The sequence below is a fragment of the Schistocerca serialis genome, chromosome 9 (genome assembly GCF_023864345.2).
Source record: "Schistocerca serialis cubense isolate TAMUIC-IGC-003099 chromosome 9, iqSchSeri2.2, whole genome shotgun sequence".
In the NCBI taxonomy this organism is placed as follows: Eukaryota; Metazoa; Arthropoda; class Insecta; order Orthoptera; family Acrididae; genus Schistocerca; species Schistocerca serialis.
In genome coordinates, this window is record NC_064646.1 from 385,087,252 (window position 1) to 385,112,164 (window position 24,913).

General features: G+C 42.9%; 1 protein-coding gene across 1 annotated transcript in view; it reads left to right on the forward strand.

Annotated features, from left to right (window-relative positions):
- The window catches only part of LOC126419630 (coiled-coil domain-containing protein 96-like), a 182,762-nt gene that overhangs the window by 77,356 nt on the left and 80,493 nt on the right, over positions 1 to 24,913 (forward strand). The window contains exons 5-6 of the mRNA XM_050086819.1: positions 9,200 to 9,433; positions 23,994 to 24,080. Of these exons, the coding sequence (XP_049942776.1) occupies positions 9,200 to 9,433; positions 23,994 to 24,080 (321 nt within the window). The remainder of the gene's footprint in view (positions 1 to 9,199; positions 9,434 to 23,993; positions 24,081 to 24,913) is intronic.

The window sequence follows — 24,913 nt, forward strand, 5'->3', positions numbered from 1 at the left end:
TATTCAGTGGAGTATGGGGGTACTGACCTTGGGCGACGTATGGGGGACGGCCTCGACAACGCAGATTCAGTCAGTACGAAGCGTTGAAACGTAGAGCATCACGTGTTGGTTGTCGAGCAGTTTTTTTTACAGATGTAATTATTTATAGATAGAGATTCACGGTTCAACGGCTTTCACGCGGAAATTTTAATGTCGAACGTTGATGTGCAGTCCGAGATTGAAACAGCGTACTGTTAGTTTGAGGCATTTGGAAGTACTGTATCTGTGATGGAAAAAAGAAAAAAAATGGAAAGACCTGGTCTTCCCCATTCAGCTGTAACGCCGGAAAACATAAACTGAGTGAGAGGGGTGGTTCTTGCAAATCCGAAACAGTCTTCTTGGCGACAGGCTGTAACACTTCCATTCCCCTCAAGCATGTTACATAACGATCTCAAATTTCAGCCATGGAAAATAAGAATCATCCATAAGATAAATCAAAGGAATTTAGTTCTACCCCAAAAAATTTACGGCATAATGGACAGCACTTTTACAGGAGACGCAGACACTCTAATAATGATGAGAGACAAAACCCATTTCCAGTTTGATGGGCACGTTAATGTATACAACTGTCGTCACAGGGCATCAGAACCAATGTGAACAATACCAGAAACCTCTCCACAGCTCGAAAGTAAGAGTGATGTGCAGTGTCTCCAAGATAGGGATCGTTGGTCTTTACTTTTTTGAAGACGAGAAACTTTAGTTACTCGATATGGCGTTAGTGCGCTTCGTGTAAAAGGTAAAGAGTTCCTTGCGTCGTCAATTGGAAAGTCACAAGAACGTGACATAAATGTGGTTCTAATAGGATAGTGACACAGCTCACACGGCGAGAGTATCCATGGAATCATTTCGAGAACTGTTTACTGGAAATATCATTTCGTGTTTCGGCGATGTTTCTTGACCTGGATGCTGTCCCAATGTATCGGTTTCTGACTTCTTTCTGTGGGTCAGTCTGAAGAAATCAATTGTATGTGTGAAAAAGCCCCAATCAATAGATAACCTCAAAATTATCATTCCTCAAGAAATTGAATCTGTGTCGAACGAAAAGGTAGAGAAGGCCGTGCAAAGCTATGAGAAGAGGCTGCGAACTTGAGTCCAATAAGAAGGATGTCAACTTAATGATATTATTTTGGGAAAGTAAGTAATTTATTTCGATTTCAGAAGTGCAATAAAAATACATAATTATTAATGTAAAATTTTGTTTATAAATAAAACAGCAGAAGTTAATCAGCAGTGAAAAACACTTGTTTCTGAATAAAACATGTGTTTCCTCTGATCCACTCAGTGTTTTTTTTTTAAATACATTTCCAGATGACGATATTGTTGCAAAAACAGATGCTGATCATGTGGCACAAATGTTAATCAGTAGTGAAAAACACTTGTTTCTGAATAAGACATGTGTTTCCTCTGATCCACTCAGTGTTTTTTTTTAAATACATTTCCAGATGACGATATTGTTGCAAAAACAGATGCTGATCATGTGGCACAAATGTTTTGTCCGAATTCTTATTTGAGTATTTTTCAATCATTGGTTGTCGCGGGAGTTTCAGTATAATTGCGAGATGTATATTGGCCGTCAGCTGTTGTACGATTTTGAACTTTATGTAAGTAATAGGTAGCACAAGTTGATAAACCCGATGAATCTTTGTCTGTACTTGAAGGCATAAGTGGACTTACGTCCACATGCCTATACGTCTCGAATAACTTTGTGTTTATCCTATGTCCCTGCTTAAAACGAGAGTGACCATCATTTACGTGACTTGAGGTCTGTGATATTGGAGTAGCTTTCTAACCGATTTTGAGCCAAATTGACTTGTTCACCACTCGCATATCGGGTATGTGTGCAACTAATTATAACATCAGCACGACTCGCACCCATTAACCACATTGAAATATTTTTCTTTTGCCATTTCTTGTTGGTGATTTCGCACATTATTCTGTAAGCTGCTAAAATCGTACGTATGTCCTCATTTTCGGCCTTGAAAATGAAGTTGTTAAACACACACATTACGCATTCCCAATTCTGCTTTGGTGACAGTGACTTTGGTGATCCCCCATTGTGTTTTTGTAATCAGCTGTCCCATTGAATTCAGTAATGACACATTCACGAATTTCCCTTGTAAGACCCTGGCGTACATCACATTAGACAAAACATTGTACTGAGAACCTAAAACCTCATTTACCCTCATAGAATTTTTTCCACCAATCACCGCTCAACATCAGAAATTCTGTCAATCATATCTCAAGTGCATCATCATACATCTGTAGACATTCTCAGTGCATTGTACTTACAGGTCAACGATTCTCTTCTTCCTTCTTTTGTTCTCCTACCTCAGCGGCGTCAAACGACCGCTCACACTGCTCCTCAAGTTCTGCCTAGCGTGACGTCTGCTCGTGATGAAGGAGAAATGTAGAACATGTAAATGTAAAGAAGGATCATTCTACATAGTACCAGGGCACATGGGAATTTAGGCAAATTAATTAGTGGAAATGATAGCCAAAGAACCACCATAGTATAATTTTCTGTCTTCCTGCATGTTGTATTCTCAGTGTAGGGTCATTTATCACTGGGAAGAAAATTGCCTGGAACTGACAGATAATAATCTGTGGTTGTTTAATTCATCCTCTCCGTACATCCTTTGTGTCATTAAGTGTAGGTCAGCTTAACACTAGCGTGAAATAATAATTAAATCAAGACCCTAAGCTGTCGACAGGCGTTGATATACATCAACGCGGGCAGTTGAAAATGTGTGCCCCGACCGGGACTCGAACCCGGGATCTCCTGCTTACATGGCAGACACACTATCCATCTGGGCCACCGAGGGCACAGAGGATAGTGCGACTGCAGGGATTTTTCCCCTGCACGCTGCCTGTGTGACCCACATTCCCAACTTAATGTCCACACACTACATTTGTAGTTAAGGCTAACCGGCCATTGACCTCCTTCCTCTGTGCTGGATGCACACGCATTGTCCGAACTCTTACGGGACTCAGTAAGATTGTCTGCGACGAGTAATGAGTGTAGTGGGCAGGGGCACTACGAATGTAGTGTGTGGACATTAAGTTGCGAATGTGGGTGTCACGGGGAACGTGCAATGGATAAATCCCTGCAGTCGCACTATCATCTGTGTCCTCGGTGGCGCAGATGGATACAGTGTCTGCCATGTAAGCAGGAGATACCGGGTTCGAGTCCCGGTCGGGCACACATTTTCAACTGTCCCCGTTGATGTATATCAACGCCTCTCGACAGCTTAGTGCCTTGATTTAATTATCATTTCATTCTAAGAGAGCTGCATGGTCACCAATGGTATCTGTTCCTTCAGACATGTCCGAAAGAACAGATACCATCTTCATATAACACTAGACTATCTGTGAGGCACAGTCAGACGACACACGGCTTTTTGCTCAGGTGAGAGAACTGTCCAACAAGCAGTGCATACACGAGAACAAAGGTTAGTTCAGAAGATGACCTACCTTCTGTTTCAACAGACAGTGAGAGTAGTGTGGCTGCAACAGTTCTGGACCATCCTCTATTGTTGCCAGGTTCTACCTCCCCTTCTGATATCATCGTTGCCAGTATGCTACAGCACCAAATTTACTCCACCTCTCTGACATAAAGCAGTAGCTCTATGGATAAAATTGCAGTAAATTCAAAAAATGCCAGGATACTCAAAAATGGTGGTAAATTGACCCAATTACACTAAAGGGATTCTCCCCCACCCCTTTGACATCGCAGAAGAAGTGGAGTATAAACTGGTGGGAAATCCAAAATCGTTCATTATTTTTTCAGTGTAAAATTCAGGAAAAGTTTTATGGTGTCAGAATCCAAGATGGCTATGTATGGCTGACCTAGGATATTGGGTCAACCTATATGACATCACAGTCCAAAATGGATATTCAAGATGGTGAACTTGGCTTGCTGGGCAAGCCTTTATGACATCAGAATTCAGGATGGCGATTTAAATTGGCAGCCTGTGTATATTGGACCATCCTAAGTTTAAGTTGCAGGAAAATTGAACAGTCATTGGTTTTATTATTATGTTACAGTTAACTAGCCTTAAGTTGAAGTTTACTTGTGCTATGTTTAAAAAATTACCCCTTACTCCTCTGACATCAGAGTTTACATAATGGTCACTGTGAGTGTGGAATGAAAGAGCTGACTTTTCTTAAAATTGTATGTCTCATGAATGGTCACTATTGTAAGAGGTATCACAGGACTGGGAGAGGTTCAAATGGCTCTGAGCACTATGGGACTTAACTTCTGAGGTCATCAGTCCCCTATAACTTAGAACTAGTTAAACCTAAGGACATCACACACATTCATGCCCGAGGCAGGATTCGAACCTGCGACTATAGCGCCTAGAACCGCTCGGCCACTTCGGCCAGCGGCTGGGAGAGGTATGCACTTACATCTTTATTAGTTAAACAAATACCACACTGGAATTATCCTTTGGGAATCCACATATGCCTCTACTGCCCCCAATGCCACAGTCACTTTTGAGGTGACAGTGCGCATTGGGTACCTCTCGATGGCTGGGTCTGATGGAAAACAGCCACTATACCACACTATGTGTCGAGAGATGTCAGCAGGATAGCAACATCCATGTACAGTGACCCATTAGCGTGCTCAAGCAGATTCTAATATGAACCCAATGTACTACCACAGCAGAGCTGTACTCAGAATTGACCACTAAACACTCATGCTGCCTACACCCTCCAAGATGGCCCTGTGAAGTAGTCCAGCTTTTACCTGCACTATATGGGTTTGGAAAGACTGATGCCACATCCTCAACTATTGTCAGTCTCGTATTATTCCATATGGGCATAGCCAGCTCAGCTGCAGCGACTGCAGCCAATGCTTCTCATCCCTGTCTCCTCCAGCATTCACCCAGCACAGTAATTGTGAGATATCTTCGTTGAGGTGTTTAGACATGCAGTGCAATCCAACAGGCCCTTACACAGACAGTTTCTTATGGCGATATACATGTTAATTTTAGAACTGAGCAGTGTGATATTGTGATGCATGAACTAACAAATCCATTATGACCACACATTGACAGGAAGGGGGCTACAGCGTGCCTGGGATTGTCAACACTCTTTTCGTAAAACATTAATGTGAAAGATTACAGAACACACAGTTGTCACAGGTAGCACAATAATTCACATTTTCTGTTGTGAGGGATGTGGTAACAGAAATGCACCAATGTTACACCTCTATAAGGTTTGTGGGAGCTGTTTCCTGTCTCATAATCATCAGAAATACGACACTAATAATATTCCAATGTAGGAAATCTATTTCCAGCACCTGACATACTTAAACCTATTAATGTTTTTTTCTGTGTAGAGTTCCACTTATTTTGGTGGTGATGGGTGAAATCTCAGTGCTGCAACTGAAAAGAACCATCAGTGTTCAAGTGAATCACATATCAGAGGATCTTGGATTAATACGATAATTTCACTAATTCATTGATGTCAGTGGTAGGTTAGACCTGAGTCAATGTTCCTATAAACAGAAAGCGATCTAGTATTCAAGCTGGGTTAGTATTTTATAAGCAATTCCTCAGATAAAGTTTGTTTTACATTGTACATAGGATGTCCTAACATCTCCAGTGGAATTGTAATGTTACTGATTTCGAGGTTGAACATTAGATGGATGTGTGTGAGTCATGGATCTCAATGTCATCATAACTAAGATGAGCTTAGATACTTTACAGAAAGACGTCATGAGAGCAGATCTGTGGTATTGCCTTTCTTAGGACAGTGGAAACATTGGGATGGAGATGTGCTGTTCATAATTTCTGTCATTTAGTATTTCTAATATCACAGTCTGTAACTTGACGGAAACAACTTTAAAGTCTCCTACCCATAAGCGCTGCATCTCATGTATGAAACTGTACGCAGTGTATGCATATTTCAAACCATCTTTTGATTTTAACCAGTGCTTGTGGCAAAACGCTAGCATTTCACAGTTTGCCATTGTTTATGCTTACTAGACAATGACTGTCATCAGTACAAATCTGTCTGACAAATGTTGTGAAAGAAAATTGTTTGATGGAAATAGAAAAATGCAAGGCATCGGCGTTTGTGGTACAAACCTAACTGTATGCTCCTGATATTACACTATCTTTGCAAACAAGAGGAAAGCAATAGATAACCTTTCTCTCTCTCTCTCTCTCTCTCTCTCTCTCTCTCTCTCACACACACACACACACACACACAAAATAACTGCCAAGCAAGTTGGAAGAGGAATATGCATGTAGCACTGACAGACTCTCACCAGTTCATGTCATTAATTCAGTGTAGCTACAGGTATAAAACTGAACGACTTGGTTTATACACAAGATACTTGCAAGTATATCAGATACGACAGAGGACCACAACTAGGAAACTAAGAGTTCCACATGACACTTCTAACAAACACCAGTCTTAGCTGCTTTGGTCTGCAGTAGAAATACCTATAACTCCAGTAGTACTGTACGATGTTTACATGGGATTTCTAAATAATTTCCAACGAATGCAGCTGTGATTCCTTCAATGAGACTGTTTGTGCAGTAAGTCTTTTGCCGACCAAGGTTCTGAATGGTGCCGATGTCAAGTGTCTGCTGTTATGACTTACACTGAACTCCCAATGACGAGTCTTTCCAAGTTTTTAGAGGATGTGACATCATATGTTCACACAATTCAAGGGTTTTCTGTTATGATTTTCACTAAATTCCAAATGATGAGTCTTTTCAGGTTTTCAGAGGTGTATATGTTTATACAATTCCCTTGAATTGCGGGTGAAGAGCTAATGTCCAATAACACTCCACATGCATTCAGATCACACGAATTCTTAACTACATCAACTTTAGTGCCTCTTGAAGCACTGCAAAACAATTTTAATCATATACCACAGACAGTTAAAATGTTGCTTGTGCACGAGCTGTTCTATTGATCACAATATAAAATGTCAGCAGATGTGACGGAACAATTGCACATGTACGCTGGGGGGATATTCTTCAAGCCTGCAAGTTTGTAGGACATTGAAACAAGGTCAACTGTAGTAAAACTGAAATATTTCTGACAATTGTTGTATATAGATTTATCCAAGTTTGTGGGGAGTGTGATTTTATGAAGGCTACTCTGAAATATTTTGAATGAGTTTACACTTTAAGTAATTTACATTAATCACGAATATGATGAGGAAATGGAACAATTCATGCACGACACAGCGGAGACTACATGACATTTAACCTCATAGATTTATATGTAAAGCAAAATTGTAACAAACTGCCCCCAGAAACTGCAACCAGGTGCACTACATTGTGAGAAACTGCTCCAAAACTGTAACAAATTGGCCCAAAATTATAACAAATTGCATCAAAACAGTAACAAATTACGTCAAAACGATAGCAAATTGAATAAAAATGGTAACAACTTGATACAAGAGTAGATCGTTTTATATGACACCTTTTGGGAAACGAAAGAATCGTCAAACTAAACTACTGGCCATTACAATTGCTACACCAAGAAGAAATGCAGATGATGAACGGGTATTCATTGGACAACTATATTATACTAGAACTGACATGTGATTATATTTTCACGCAATTTAGGTGCTGAAAAATCAGTACCCAGAAAATCACCTCTGGCCGTAATAACGGCCTTGATAAGCCTGGGCACTGAGTCAAACTGAGCTTGGATGGCGTGTACAGGTGCAGCTGCCCATTCAGTTTCAACACGATACCATAGTTCATGAAGAGTAGTGACTGGCGTATTGTGACCAGCCAGTTGCTCGGCCACCATTGACCAGACGTTTACAATTGGTGAGAGATCTACAGAATACACTGGCCAGGGCAGCAGTCGAACATTTTCCGTATCCAGAAAAGCCCGTACAGGATCCGCAACATGCGGTCGTGCATTACCCTGCTGAAATGTAGGGTTTCGCAGGGATCGAATGAAGGGTAAAGCCACGGGTCGTAACGCATCTGAACTGTAACGTCCACTGTTCAAAGTGCCGTCAATGCGAACAAGAGGTGACAGAGACGTGTAACCAATGGCACCCCATACCATGACGCCGGGTGATACGCCAGTATGGCGATGGCGAATACACGTTTCCAATGTGCGTTCAACGCGATGTCGCCAAACACGTATGCGACCATCATGATGCTGTAAACAGAACCTGGATTCATCCGAAAAATTGACGTTTTGCCGTTAGTGCACCCAGGTTCGTCGTTGAGTACACCATCGCAGGCGCTCCTGTGTGTGATGCAGCGTCAAGGGTAACCGCAGCCATGGTCTCCGAGCTGACAGTCCATGCTGCTGCGAACGTCGTCGAACTGTTCGTGCGGATGGTTGTTGTCTTGCAAACGTCCCCATCTGTTGACTCAGGGATCGAGACGTGGCTGCACGATTCGTTACAGCCATGCGAATAAGATGCCTGTCATCTCGACTGCTAGTGATACGAGGCCGTTAGGATCCAGCACGACGTTCTGTATTACCGTCCTGAACCCACCGATTCCATGTTCTGCTAACAGTCATTTGATCTCGACCAACGCGAGCAGCAATGTCGCGATACGATAAACCGCAATCGCGATAGGCTACAATCCGACCTTTATCAAAGTCGGAAACGTGATGGTACGCATTTAACATCCTTACACGAGGCATCACAACAACGTTTCACCAGGCAACGCCGGTCCACTGCTGTTTGTGTATGAGAAATCGGTTAGAAACTTTCCTCATGTCAGCACGTTGTAGGTGTCGCCACCAGCGCTCTGAAAAGCTAATCATTTGCATATCACAGCATATTCTTCCTGTCGATTAAATTTCGCGTCTGTAGCACATCATCTTCGTGGTGTAGCAATAGCCAGTAGTATAGTATGGGAAGGGTATGTAGGGGGGTGGTGGGTGGGGGGGAGATAAAAATTGCAAAGAGATACCAAGAGAAGAGTAAGCAGGTTAAAGTGGATGTTGCAGTAATCATTCAGAGATGAACAGGATTGCACATGTTAGAGTAGCATTGAGAGCCTCATCAAAGCAGTCTTTGGGCTGAAGCTAAAAAAAAAAGAACATCCGAAAATATTCGGTTTATGATCCTCATCCATATATGTAATTTTCGCTTAAGCTTAAAGACACCCTCTTTATGATTCAGTAGTAATTTAAGAGTGATGTACTGTGTTATCAGGAAGAGATCGTGTCTCCTGAGGGGAGTTTGGAGGAAAAGGTGCTAGAAGAGGAAGAGGCGGAGTCAAAGAGTGTGCAGGAGGCGTGGGCGAGGCGGCAGCTGCTGCTGGAGGAATTCGACGCGTTGTATGACGAGGGTCAGCGGCTGCGCATCATGAACATGCTGCTGCATTCCAAGGTGCTGCGGTGCATGCAGCGCCGCCCGAAGGCCAAAACCCACGCATCCTCGGTCTCCGTAAGTCCAGCTCCTCGCCTTCTCTCACTACTTTCTTCTGCACAGCAGGCAGACAGGCAGTGCCTCTAAAAACGTGACAACTCACTGGTAGCTACTAGACTCCCCTACACAACTAGTTCACATCTGTTACCACTGGAACACTACTCTCTCGCTGTTAATCTCCACGTACCACTGCATGGCAGGACCATGTACACTACCACCGTATGCCTGACACCTCACTGCTAGGCACTACACTCCACTGCATGGCAGGATGACAACCACTAACTCTGTTACATCTGAACCTCACTGGTACCTGTTTCATTCTCTTCATATACCACATTCACGCCTTCGTAAGTCTGACTGCTCGCTCCCAGCTACTACAATGAACATCACAGCACGTTCACATTCCTGGCCTCTTGAGAACTAGACCTCTCCCTGTTAGCTATTAAAGTCCCCTGCATAGCACGTTAACATCCATTGCTGTTCAAAGTCCGACCACTCATTGTTAGCCACTACACACCTGTGCACAGCAGGTTCACATCCAGAACCTTTTGAAGTCTAGACCATCACTGCTACATGCTACACTACTGGCCATTAAAATTTCTACACCACGAAGATGGCGTGCTACAGACGCGAAATTTAACCGACAGGGAGAAAATGCTGTGATATGTAAATGATTAGCTTTTCAGAGCATTCACACAAGGTTGGCGCCGGTGGTGACACCTACAACGTGTTGACATGTTTCCAACCGATTTCTCATACACAAGCAGCAGTTGACCGGCGTTGCCTGGTGAAACGTTGTTGTGATGCCTCGTTTAAGGAGCAGAAATGCGTACCATCACGTTTCCGACTTTGATAAAGGTCGGATTGCAGCCCTTCGCGATTGCGGTTTATCGTATCGTGACATTGCTGCTCGCGTTGGTCGAGATCCGATGACTGTTAGAAAAATATGGAATCGGTGGGTTCAGGAGGGTAATACGGAACGACGGGCTGGATCCCAACGGCCTCGTATCACCAGCAGTCGAGATGACAGGCATCTTATCCACATGGCTGTAACGGATCGTGCAGCCACGTTTCGATCCCCGAGTCAACAGATGGGGACGTTTGCAAGACAACAACCATCTGCACGAACAGTTCGACGACGTTTGCAGCAGCATGGACTATCAGCTCGGAGACCATGGCTGCGGTTATCCTTGACGCTGCATCACAGACAGGAGCGCCTGCGGTGGTGTACTCAACGACGAACCTGGGTGCACTAATGGCAAAACGTAATTTTTTCGGATGAATCCAGGTTCTATTTACAGCGTCATGATGGTCGCATCCATATTTGGCGACATCGCGGTGAACACACATTGGAAGCGTGTATTCGTCATCGCCATACTGGCGTATCACCCGGCGTGATTGTATGGGGCGCCAGTGGTTTTACGTCTCGGTCACCTCTTGCATTGACGGCCCTTTGAACAGTGGACATTACATTTCAGATGTGTTACGACCCATAGCTCTACCCTTCATTCGATCCCTGCGAAACCCTACATTTCAGCACCACAATCCACGACCGCATGTTGTAGGTCCTGTACGGGCCTTTCTGGATACAGAAAGTGTTCAACTGGTGCCCTGGCTAGCACATTCTCCAATTGAAAACGTCTGGTCAATGGTGGCCGATCAACTGGCTCGTCACAATACGCCAGTCACTACTCTTGATGAACTGTGGTATCGTGTTGAAGTTGCATGGGCAGCTGTACAGGCACACGCCATCCAAGCTCTGTTTGACTCAATGCCCAGGCGTATCAAGGCCGTTATTACGGTCAGAGGTGGTTGTTCTGGGTACTGATTTCTCAGGATCTATGAACCCAAATTGCGTGAAAATATAATCACATGTCAGATCTAGTATAATATATTTGTCCAATGAATAACCGTTTATCATCTGCATTTCTTCTTGGTGTAGCAATTTTAATGGCCAGTAGTGTACATTATACTACGTTGCAGATCCATGTCCAGTACCTATGGTACTCTGATCCCTCACTGCTTGACACTCCACTCAATCAAACCACAGATCCACAACCAATACTTATGATAGACCGTCTCTTCCCTGATAGACACTGCGCAACAGTTTCATCTACACCACCTTCATTAGTCTGATAATCATTGTTAGCAATTGGGCTTGTGACGCCGCCTGCCCCTTTATTATCCCATGAAATTGGAATGAAAAGTGTCGGATCAACAAATTTTTAAGTTTGCAGAACTCTTCATAGAATATAGGTTCCCATGTAAAATATTATTGGTCAGGTATATATATGTTAGTACGTACCTCTCAATAGTTAGTAACTGCACTATGTCAATACAAACATGATTTGTGTTTGAAATACGGTCCAACATACATAAACAGATCGAAAGCACAGACAATACAGTTCAGTAGCATCACAAATACCTATAACTGTAAACGAAGTTACAATATTAGTATTGGACTTTGTACGAGGGTCACTCCAAACGAAATGCACACTATTTTTGTAAAAATACAGTTTTCATTCTGCATGTGTAAAAATTTTACAGTGTGTAGATACATCCTTCCTGCTTGTTTTCAAACTTAGTTCAACATGTTCCCGTGAGTGGCGCCGTCACAGCATGTCTTCAAGATGGCTGCTACACTTGACGTTCGTCAGAAGCAACGAGACAGTGGGAAACATCCACAAGAGGTTGAAAAAGGTGTATGGAGATGCTGCTTTCGATCGCAGTACATTTAGTCGGTGGGCTAGCAGGTAACGTGATGAAAGCGGGCATGGCAATATTGAGGATTGTCCTCGCAGCAGTAGGCCTCGTACTGCTCACACTCCAGGCAATGTGCAGAGAGTTAACGAATTGGTGACTGCTGACAGACGCATCACATTGAATGAATTATCACGCTACGTTGGATAGGGGAGGGAAGTGTTTGCAGAATACTGAAAGTGTTGGCGTTAGAAAGGTTTGTGCCAGGTGGGTTCCCAGGATGTTGACAGTGGCTCACAAAGAAACAAGAAAAACGGTATGCAGCGAACTTTTGGATCAGTACGAGAATGGTGGAGATGAATTTCTTGAAAGAATTGTGACAGGTGATGAAACATAGCTCCATCATTTTTCACCAGAGACGAAGAGGCAATCAATGGAGTGGCATCATGCAAATTCACCCAAGAAAAAATAATTCAAAACCACACCTTCTGCTGGAAAAGATATGGCGACGGTGGTTTTCGATTCCGAAGGACTCTTGCTTGTGGACATCATTCCAAGTGGAACCACCATAAATTCTGATGCATATGTGACGACACGGAAGAAACTTCAACCTCGACTGAGTCGTGTTCGACTACATCGGCAAAAGCAGGATGTTTTGCTGTTGCACGACAATGCACGGCCACATGCCAGTAAAAAAACCATGGAAGCGATCACAAAACTCGGATGGATAACACTGAAACACCCGCCTTATAGTCCTGACCTGGCTCCATGTGACTATCATCTCTTTGGGAAACTGAAAGACTCTCTTCGTGGAACAAGGTTTGAAGATGATGACTCCCTTGTGCACGCTGCCAAACAGTGACTCCAATAGGTTGGTCCAGAATTTTACCGTGCGGGTATACAGGCGCTGGTTCCAAGACGGCGTAAGGCAGTTGAGAGGGATGGAAATTATGTGGAGAAATAAAAATATTGTTCCTAAAGGATGTATCTACACACTATAAAACTTTCAAACATGAGGAATAAAAGATGGATTTTAAAAAAAAATTATGTGCATCTTTCGGAGCGACCCTCGTATTAAGAGTATGAAAATATTTCATTTCGTACTAGAACATTTACATTCAGAGACAATAATTTAGTTTTTAAGTAGCGTTAAAAGCCTGAAAATATTTCGTTCCTTGCAAGGTCACTTTCATGCTTAGACAATGATTTATCTTTTAATTAGCATTCTTAAGCGACGATTGTTTATATCTAGTCAAACTGATCTTTCTTTATATCTTTAGTTGTTCGCTTATGCTATTTGAGCGGGTAGGTTATACTTCAACTGACAGGGAAAACGCGTTGTTGAACAAGCACAAAAGGAACCCTCATGTCATGAAGTACTGTAATTTTGAAAGTAAACCGAAACCAATTCACGGGCACTTGAGCTCATTATGTTTAAAGTCAAGGCTGCAACATAGACTCTCTACTGATCTGTAAATTTCAAACAATCGCAAAGTACAGGTATGAAATGTCTAACAATTCAGCCACACAGTCCTGTACTAAAACTGCTTCTCTACGCATTCTCCAAGATGAAGCACTGGCTAACGAGAAGTCAGTCACCTGAGGTTGGGCGCGCTTTCTACCACGTGTGGTATAACACACTTCATGCGGGAAAAACTTCTCATCGTATTCCACTCAAAAACTTTCTCTAAAGAACTCAGCCGCATCCCACTGTGGATGTACGTCTAAGGGAACACTTCACGGCTGTGTTGATATCTGTATAGGGTGGTTAAACGAGCCAGTGCAAGGTCCAGTTTTGTAGGTTTCCTACATCATTTGCCAGCTCCTTATACAGGTGTTCTTATTTCACCAAAGGACATTGAGTTGATTCTAGTAACGCTTAGCGGTATCTATGTACTACCCTATCGTAAGTCCCCAACTATAAAAAATAGAAGACTATATTTTTTAAAAAATAGGTCATGAACAACAGTTCTCTGATATTGTCTGTGTGTATGAAAAAGCTTGTACCGCCGTAGTTTCTTTAGTAACAGTCATTAATCATGTTACAACTTTCGTAATAAGCACATATATCCCCACTGACAAAAGTTAAGAGGTACCTCCTATTATCTTGACGGACATCCTTTTATCTGGCGTAGTGCAACAACTTGGTATGGCATCGACTCAACAATTCTTTGGGAGTCCCGTCCAGAAATACTGAACCATGCTGTCTCCATGGCCGTTCATAATTGCGAAAGTGTTGCCTGTGCAGGATTTTGTGCACGTACTGACCTCTCGCTTATGTCTCATAAATGTTCGATGGAATTCTTGTTGGACGATCTGGGTGGCCAAATCATTCTCTCGAATTGTTCCCAATGTTCTTCAAACCAATCACGAACAATTGTGAGCCTGTGATATGGCGCATGGTTATCCATAAAAATTCCATCGTTGTTTGGGAACATGGAGTTCATGAATGGCTGAAAACGGTCTCCAACTAGCCGAACATAACCACTTTTAGTCAGTGATCGGTTCAGTTGGACCAGAAGACCCAATCCATTCCGTGTAAACAAAGGCCAAACCATTATGGAGCCACTATGAGCTTGCACCATAAATTTTTGAGAACTTGTATGCATGGCTTTGTGGGATCTGCGCCACATTCGAACCCTGCCATCTGCTCTTGCCAACTGAAATTGGGACTCATCTGACGAGGTCATGGTTTTACAGTTGTCTAGTGTCCAATCGACAAGGTCACGTGCCCAGGCGAGGCGCTGCTGGTGATGTTGTGCTGTTGGTCAAGACACTCAAGTTGCCGCCTGCTGCCATAGCCCGTCATCGCCAGATTTCGCCGCACTGTATTACCCTATACGTTCGTCGTACATCCCACATTCTTCTCTGCAGTTATTTCACGCAGTGTTGCTTGTCTGTTATCACTGACAACTCTACGCAGTCGACGCTGCTCTTGGTCGTTAAGTGAAGGCCGTTGGCAACTTCGTTGTCCGTGGTGAGGGATAATGCCTGAAATTTGGTATTTTTGGCACATTCTTGATGCTGTGAATCCCAGAATATTCCGTAATGGAATGTTCTATGCCTCTAGCTCCACCTATCATTCCGCATTCAAAGTCTGTTAATTCCTGTCGTGAGTCCATAATCACGTCGTAATCCTTTTCACAAGACTCACCTGAGTACATATGACAGCTCCGCCAATGCACTGGCCTTGTATACCTTGCGTATGTGACACAATCGCTATATATATAAGTGCATATCGCTATCCCACGACATTTGTCACTTCAGTGCACTGTACAAATCCTAAGTTTCCCACCATAAAATCACATAAACTTAAATTTTTCAAACGGGTCACGTACAGAACTTTACTGATACACTCTACTTACATGAAAATTTCCTGCCGCTACGGTACTGTTTGTTAAATATCTGTAATTTTATAATAAGTTTTCCAACAAAGCATATACAACAAGTAGAGTCGCGTAGGGCGTAAAACGCCCATTGCTTCGGGAAATTATACCATGTAGGAGGGCACGTAATTTTGTTGCATGTTTAGTCCTGTTACTTCTTGTAGTGACTGAGATGTTGAAGCAAGAATGGTTTTTGAAAATAAAACGAAACACTTTTCCTGACATTAAAATTGAAGCATGTACACGCCAACGGCGGGTATGTAAATTATTAGAGTTATAGATGTGTGTGCCAGGTAGAACGGCCACCAGAGATCATTACTCATGTTTGTATTTAATGCAGTTTCTAGGACTCGTGGGTTATATTAAGGAACGAGAACTGCGTGAGATGTTGTGTGATCGCTGTGGAGGACACAGAGAAGCCGCATACTGGTGTGTGGCAGCGTTATCAGCATTATCAGAATTTGAAAGGGTCCTCATTTGGCCGACTGGTCGAATCGTGCAGTATCCAGATTTGTGGGGCATTCGTACGTGCGTAACCCGATGCTGAACTGCAGGGGAACGTGACAGCAGGCATAGTCCTCGTTAGGGTTCCGGTGGACGTCATCTGTACACTGTAGGGTAATATGTGGTCCTATGGGATAACATGTTACACTTTTGTCCTCTTAGGCTGACGAAATATGTTCTTCCAATTTGAGAACGTCGTCTTACGTAGCTGTTAAATGTGGGATATCCCGCTGTGCGCGTTCTCGTTTTATGAATGTGCAGGTGAACGATTGTTCTTTGGGGGTCGCGGCTTGATTGTGCCTTGGAGGCCAAGGAGCAAAGGAGAACGTGTTAGAATGTAACCGATTAAAAAGAGTTGAAAGTTGGTTACTCAAAAATGTCACTCATTGACTTGATAGCAGATGTCAAAGCAAGCCATGTGCAGGGTTTTTCAACCTTTTGGCTCAAATTGGAACTGGTGGTAGTGGGCTCACAACCAATTATATTGAGACAGGGAGCCAATGGTCGGAAATGGACATTTATTGTGCACGGATATACACAGTGTATAACACGTAAGAACCTAGCTCATAGTGATTGTTCAAACCGACGACTGCCAGTCTCAGTGGACGTACTGTACCAGCACGTGCAGTTCTGGCGCACTCTCGCAAAGATGTCGGGTGTCTGCCGTACACTGGAACAGAATTAACCAAGATCACCTAATAGGACCTCATTTGCTGCCTCCCCATTTGACTGGTCCACGTTACCTGGTTTTCCTGCGAGATGCGTTGCCACAGTTCCTAGAGACTGTACCCCTTTTTGTCCGCGAAACGGAATGGCTTCTACACGATTCGATGTTAATGTTACGAGCACCATAACTTCCATCGTTGGACTGGAAGTAGATGTTCCCAACAACTATCCTGACTTCACGTAGAGGTGTCTCCTCTCGGCGCTCTGCAGGGCTCTCAACCTAAGCTCCATCGTTATATATAGCAATATTGAATGGTTATGCTCATACATACATATGAAGACACCCCATATCAAGACAGCTGTAGGAGAAAAAGAAAATTTTAACGTGTATACTGGACTGAGACAAGAAGGCGCCGTTTCACCTATTTTATTTAACCTCGTCTTAGAAAAATGGTTCAAATGGTTCTAAGCACTGTGGGACTTAACATATGAGGTCATCAGTGCCCTAGACTTAGAACTACTTAAACCTAACTAACCTAAGGGCATCACACACATCGATGCCCCAGGCAGGATTCGAACCTGCGACCGTAGCAGCAGCGCGGTTCCGGACTGAAGCGCCTAGTACCGCTCGGCCACAGTGGCCGGCACCTCGTCTTAGAGAAGATCGACAGCAAATTTCGTAAAACTAAACCACAAGGGATCCAAATGCAGGAGATGAACATTATTAGACTTGCCTAAGCAGTTGATGTAGCATTAATAACCAGTTTCAAAACAGAATTAATCAAGATGATGCAAAATTATTACAAAATTGTTGAGAAAGCAGGATTACACATTAATGAAGAAAAGACGGAATATCTGGTCCTAAGTAACAACAACCAAAGCTATGCACCTTTAGCTGCAGATGGATTCACTTTCAAAACAGTTGACCGCTTAAAGGACTTATGGAGTCTGTTTAGTAACAATAATCGAATGGGTGTGGAAGTAGATGCCCGACTAGCAACAGTGGACAAAACACTCTTTAGTTTTATCAGAAACTTACAGAAAAGATCACTTAGCACTAACTCAAAAATCCGCTTCTGTCAGTCGGCCATTACACCAGTAACATTACACGGATGTGAAGCATTACCATTTAGAAAGAAAGATGAAGAGAAACAGTTGATATTTGAAAGAAAAATACTAAGAAAAATTTTTGCTGTAGTATATGAAGAAGAAAACATGGAATAGAGGATAAGGAAAAATGAACAAGTAAGAGAGTTGTACAAACACTGTAACATCGTAGATGTACTAAAGAAGAGAAGGTTGAACTGGGAAGGTCATAAAGCAAGAATGAAAGGAAACAGACTACCTAAATTAGCATTCGGAAGGACAATAGAGGGAACGAGACGAAGAGGAAGACCCAGAAGTAGGTGGAGAGATGGCATCCGGAAGGTCACAACTAGGATGAACACTGAATGAACAATCAGTTGTTATTACTTAGGACCAGATATCCGTCTTTTCTTCATTAATGTGTAATCCTGCTTTCTCAACAATTTTGTAATAATTTTGCATCATCTTGATTAATTCTGTTTTGAGACTGGTTATTAATGCTACATCAACTGCTTAGGCAAATCTAATAATGTTCATCTCCTGCATTTGGGTCCCTTGTGGTTTAGTTTTACGAAATTTGCTGTCGATCTTCTCTAAGACGAGGTGCCGGCCACTGTGGCCGAGCGGTACTAGGCGCTTCAGTCCGGAACCGCGCTGCTGCTACGGTCGCAGGTTCGAATCCTGCCTGGGGCATCGATGTGTGTGATGTCCTTAGGTTAGTTAGGTTTAAGTAGTTCTAAGTCTAGGGCACTGATGACCTCATATGTTAAGTCTCACAGTGCTTAGAACCATTTGAACCATTTTTCTAAGACGAGGTTAAATAAAATAGGTGAAACGGCGCCTTCTTGTCTCAGTCCAGTGTACACGTTAAAATTTTCTTTTTCTCCTACAGCTGTCTTGATATGGGGTGTCTTCATATGTATGTATGAGCATAACCATTCAATATTGTTATATATAACGATGGAGCTTCGGTTGAGAGCCCTGCAGAGTGCCGAGAGGAGGAGACACCTCTACGTGAAGTCATGATAGTTGTTGGGAACCTGTGTAGGATCTTCGACGCTAGTAAAGTGTTATTCGAGTTCAGTCATTTATTCACAATGTTTGCAGGTCATCGTTCTTCCTCAACAGCTACGGCTGTAGATAAGCTACAGCTGCGTGTTGGATTCTAGTTTGTCCAGCCAGCTCAGCAGCTGGACGCCCGGGATAATAATCAGCGAAACTGACGCCATGGCTGACTGCCAGAGAGCAGGCATAGCTGTTTCCCAGCACGTAGTAGTTTTGCGCTAGCTGCTGGAGTGTCCTCGGTCTCACTCAAAGTTCTATGATGGCCCTTGATGACCCATCCATGATGTACTTGATGTCAGCAGTTGATGGTCGATTGATCCCTGGTGGGTTTCAACACCCAGAAGAGCCTGAATGTTGAACAGGAACATGGGCCTCAAGAGACCCTGTTTCTGGCTTCCGCACTGAAGTTCTGTGTTGGCAGCACTCTGCGATGTGGTGTTGTGGAAAGACAGTTTTTCCATCAGTAGGTGGTGGCCGGCAAGCAGTACGAAGTTCATTAGGTGAAGGCCATCATCTTGAGTACATCTTCGGCTAGTTAAGAGACAGTGCTGGAGCATCTAGGACAAAGATTCGCTACAGTATCATAAGCATGGAATCGCGTGCTTTTACTATGAATGGTTCAAATGGCTCTGAGCACTATGGGACAACTTCTGAGGTCAAAAAAATGGCTCTGAGCACTATGGGACTTAACTTCAAAGGTCATCAGTCCCCCAGAACTTAGAACTACTTAAACCTAACTGCCGGCCGAAGTGGCCGTGCGGTTAAAGGCGCTGCAGTCTGGAACCGCAAGACAGCTACGGTCGCAGGTTCGAATCCTGCCTCGGGCATGGATGTTTGTGATGTCCTTAGGTTAGTTAGGTTTAACTAGTTCTAAGTTCTAGGGGACTAATGACCTCAGCAGTTGAGTCCCATAGTGCTCAGAGCCATTTGAACCATTTTTTTAAACCTAACTAACCTAAGGACATCACACATATCCATGCCCGAGGCAGGATTTGAACCTGCGACCGTAGCGGTCGCGCGGTTCCAGGCTGTAGCGCCTAGAGCCGCTCGGCCACCCCGGTCGGCTTATGAATGCCAGCTGGAGAGCAGAGGTACTTAAAGGGAGGTAGCGTGAGGCTATGAAGGCATGTGTCCTCCTTATTCTGATATATTAACTTAACAGGCTGTTAACTATGCCCTCTTATGAAAGAGATAGAGTTTTTAGCAATATTCTTATGAGCTAACAAACATGCGTGTCTCGCTTCCTTTGGTTTTCTGTTGCAGTGTCCTTTCCGCTGAATGCATATCCTCACTCGACAGACGTACTGGCTAACTTTATGCGTCTGCCTCTGTGTCTTGCATGACTCCAGTTTGCTTGTGCTTGTGGCAATGTGAATGATTTTAATAATTTTTTTCTAATTTATAGCTCTTGCTATTCTGTGCTGTAACATCCCCATTGGCGATGTTTACACCACAACAGCCAACTCTAGACGCTTTAACTCCCAATTTGAACAAGTTTCTCGGATACGTGTGCAAAAAGTTAGGTTTCAACATCAAAATTAACAACCGTTCTATGACTAAATTAGACTTTTAATCAGCGTTCAAAGCCCTGTAGAAAAATTGTATCGTTCAATTTAAGACGTAGTATTTGTTTAAATATTTCTCTTGATACAAGACTTAGTAAGATTAAACAAACATAAAATTATGTTCCCCTCTGATTTATATCATTTCCCAAACACCACGCTTCTATATCCTAAAAAATGAGCTCCTCGACCAGGCCCTGAAGGACGAAGGAATGCTCACTGACCACTGCGTCATCCTGTGCTAACGGCGTCATTCGAAGCTGTATGGAATGGTCTGTTGACAGCACACCGGTCTCCCGGCCATTTTGCTGACTTTCTGCGCCTTGGAGCCACTATTTCTCAGTCAAGTAGCCCTTCAGTTGGCATCACGAGAGTGAGTGCGCCTCATACCAGTCCTCCTACCAAGAAAATGTCCTTGGCGGTACCAGCTATCTAAGATCGGTACTTCAAATGGACCACTAAGCTTTAGAGGCAGGCCCTCATATCTTCAACTTTTCATAAAATAAAAGGAGTGCTACGGGACTCACCCTTTATATCTGTAGAGTTACTCAGATGCACAGCGATGTTCATCAAATTTAGTAAAAACCCAGTAGCTTTAGTCATTGGCAGTGCATGTACGAGGGTCATTCCAAATAAATGCACACTATTTTTTTTAAATCCATCTTTTATTCCACATGTTTGAAAGTTTTACAGTGTGTAGATACATCCTTTAGGAACAATATTTTCATTTCTCCACCTAATTTCCATCCCTCTCAACTGCCTTACGCCGTCTTGGAACCAGCGCCTGTATACCCACACGGTAAAATTCTGGACCAACCTGTTGGAGCCACTATTTGGCAGCATGCACAAGGGAGTCATCATCTTCTAACCTTGTTCCACGAAGAGAGTCTTTCAGTTTCCCAAAGAGATGATAGTCACATGGAGCCAGGTCAGGACTGTAAGGCGGGTGTTTCAGTGTTGTCCATCCGAGTTTTGTGATCGCTTCCATGGTTTTTTGACTGTCATGTGGTCGTGCATTGTTGTGCAACAGCAAAACATCCTTCTTTTGTCGATGTGGTCGAACACGAGTCAGTCGAGCTTGAAGTTTTTTCAGTGTTGTCACATATGCATCAGAATTTATGGTGGTTCCTTTTGGCATGATGTCCACAGGCAAGAGTCCTTCGGAATCGAAAACCACCGTCGCCATAACTTTTCCAGCAGAAGGTGTGGTTTTGAATTATTTTTTCTTGGGTGAATTTGCATGATGCCACTCCATTGATTGCCTCTTCGTCTCTGGTGAAAAATGATGGAGCCATGTTTCATCACGTGTCACAATTCTTTCAAGAAATTCATCTCCACTATTCTCGTACTGTTCCAAAAGTTCGCTGCATACCGGTTTTCTTGTTCCTTTGTGAGCCACTGTCAACATCCTGGGAACCCACCTGGCACAAACCTTTTTAACGCCAACACTTTCAGTATTCTGCAAACACTTCCTTCCCCTATCCAACGTAGCGTGACAATTCATTCACTGTGTTGCGTCTGTCAGCAGTCACCAATTCGTTAACTCGCTGCACATTGTCTGGAGTGTGTGCAGTACGAGGCCTGCCGCTGCGAGGACAATCCTCAATATTGCCGTGCCCACTTTCATCACGTAACCTGCTAGCCCACCGACTAACTGTACTGCGATCGACAGCAGCATCTCCATACACCTTTTTCAACCTCTTGTCGATGTTTTCCAATGTCTCGTTTTCCAGCACAGGTATTCTATGACAACACGTTGCTTGTGACGCACGCCGAGTGTAGCAGCTACCTTGAAGACATGCTGCGACGGCGCCACTCACGGGAACAGGTTGAAATAAGTTTGAAAACAAGCAGGAAGGATGTATCTACACGCTGTAAAACTTTCACACATGCAGAATGAAAACTGTATTTTTACAGAAATAGTGTGCATTTCTTTTGGAGTGGCCCTCGTACTTACATGTTACAGCCACTTTTGATTTCCTACTTCAAAATTTTATGAATATTGAATGTTTCGATCTAAATTAAATAACAGAAAAACTACTGAAGGTATTTTTCTCAGATTAGATACATATGACGTTCTACATGGCGACTTCCAGTTGTACCCAAATGCAAATCGTCTTCACAACAGTACTCAAGAATAGCCGGCCCGACCTGTATGTTTTATCAAAGTGTGCATAGGGTGTATTAGAGGTCAATCCACCCAAAACCTAAGCGGTTCTAGTTGGAAATTCCAGGCTCGATAGCCTGAAACATTGAGAAGCCGTAACATCTTTAATTCTAAAAGGGGCCAATATAACTTTATCTCTCCCAGAAAAAAAGTATTAGAATAATAATGTATAGGGGTGAGTACGCAGCAAGAAGGCATCAGCAACTCATCATTCCCTACAAAAATATAAAAGTCTCTTCCATTTTGACCTCAAAAACGCTGTTGTACAAATATTTGAACTTCTGTTTGTTGATTACAGCTGTGTTATCCTTAAAGGTCATCCTCAGGAGAGCTCACGGCAGATGGAAATGGTGATGAACGCCTATTTATGGCATATTTGTCATGTTAGACTTTTTGATATATTTCACCATCTCATTCAGAGTGCAAATATTTCCAAACTCTCCGTCTCCTCTGTCATCTTATCAACGAGTACAACCCTCACATCTTGCTTGTGTTTACGCTCAAATGCATCACGCAAGTTCTTATCGGAATAAGTTTTTTTCTGTCCCACTTCATCACTCAGTTCTTTACAGTAGCGGCAAGCCGGATTTGGAACTATCTCCGACACCGTCAGTGACCTGAATTACATCTACTGGTTCGAAAGACAGTTCATGACAGATCTACTAAGCCAACAACAACCTCTGCTTTTGCCCTGCACACACCCCGTACGCCATTATAGCTAAATAACCTTCTTTCCAACGAGACCTTCGTCATTTCCCACAGCTCCTGTCTGGTGCAGTGTATCTAAATTTCTCTTCCTCAGAACTCGCTACATCGCTTTTCTACACCAATGAATATATTTTGTATATGCTACTGTTTACTATTATTATTACTATTAGCAGCAGTAACGGTAGTAGTAGCAGTAAAAGTGTTGGTATTATCGCTATTAGTTCTTAATCAATACTGTTATTCGTTCATTTCAATCTTGTCTCAAAACAGTTTTAGATTTATTACTACCATTTTGTTACTATTTATCAAATTCCAATTATCATTATTACTTTGTCTATATTATTAAAAAATACTGTACACATAAAAGCCTTGTCAGATGTAAGAAAATGCCTAAAGATCCAAATCATATCAGTTTGAGTAAGTAAGTAAGATAAAAATTATGATAATCAGATAAATTTACACTCAGTCACACTACCGATAAATACTGTAAAGTCTCAATATTTCTTTGTTACTCGTGGTCTTAACCGTGATATATCTCACCAAGTACAGATGGGTTCCCACAGTAGCTGAGCCTCGCTGTAGGCTCTTAAACACTGCTTACACATTCTTGCCACCTGTTCCTCTTCAACCAGGTTCTGTAATCCCCTACATGCTCAAAAGTAAAAATTGCTTTTATTTCTTGATTATGCTAACTTTTTGCATATTAGTGCATTACGTGAACGTGTCTTGTGCAGACAGTGTCACGTACATCAGCTCCGGCTGTAGCAGACACAGCTGCGATGGCTGAATCTCTCGAGAAGGAACTCTTGGAGGCCGGAGAGGTAAGAATTGGCAGGTGTAAGCCATATCAGTAAAATATACTTTGATTGTCAATTGTGTCTGGTTACTATATTTTACGCCTGCTACTTTTAGAATTTCATAGAGTGTATTCCAGTCAACTTTGTCTAAAGAAATAATGAATGTATGGGGACGGAAAAAATCCAGAACTCTTGGCCATAAGTATTGTCCTTAATAGTGGTAATAAGATGTAGTGGCCATCCTTAGGACACAAGCTGCTGAGGTTACTGTTGCCTTGTAGAAGCGCATCATCAGCAAATCAAATTTTTCTTATAGTTTTCTCCGCCCAGAGCTAATTCAAGTCAACGGACGTCAGCGTGCCATGTAGCAATCAGAATGACAAACAGGCGTGGAGCTGATACTACAAATAATTTGACTTACCCCAGAACTGATTGCTCCGCTATGCCTGAGCGAGAAGTCTGAGTTGTTAATTCAGCAACATGATTTCGCTAAGGAGGGATCATAGTGTCATTCATACAGCAAAGCACTATGCCACAAGAATGGGTAAATGTTTCCACAAGAACATCTATGAGGCCACTGACATGGAGAAAAAGCACCAATCCGAAGCATTAAAAGCCACTGTTGTGACACTGAGGTCCTTTGAAGAATGCTGATGAGCCACAAAGTGTGGACACATGCAATCATCTTTAACAAGACATAATGCCATTGCCTCAAATGGACAGCAGTCAATACTGAGGCTTCCAAGCCCGTATGCTATTCAACTGCAGTGAGCCAGCTGTGTTGCAAACCCTGTGACATGCTGCCTACCATTAGCCAGAGAACTTATGCTTTGTAGATTGCTGCACGCTTGGTCTGC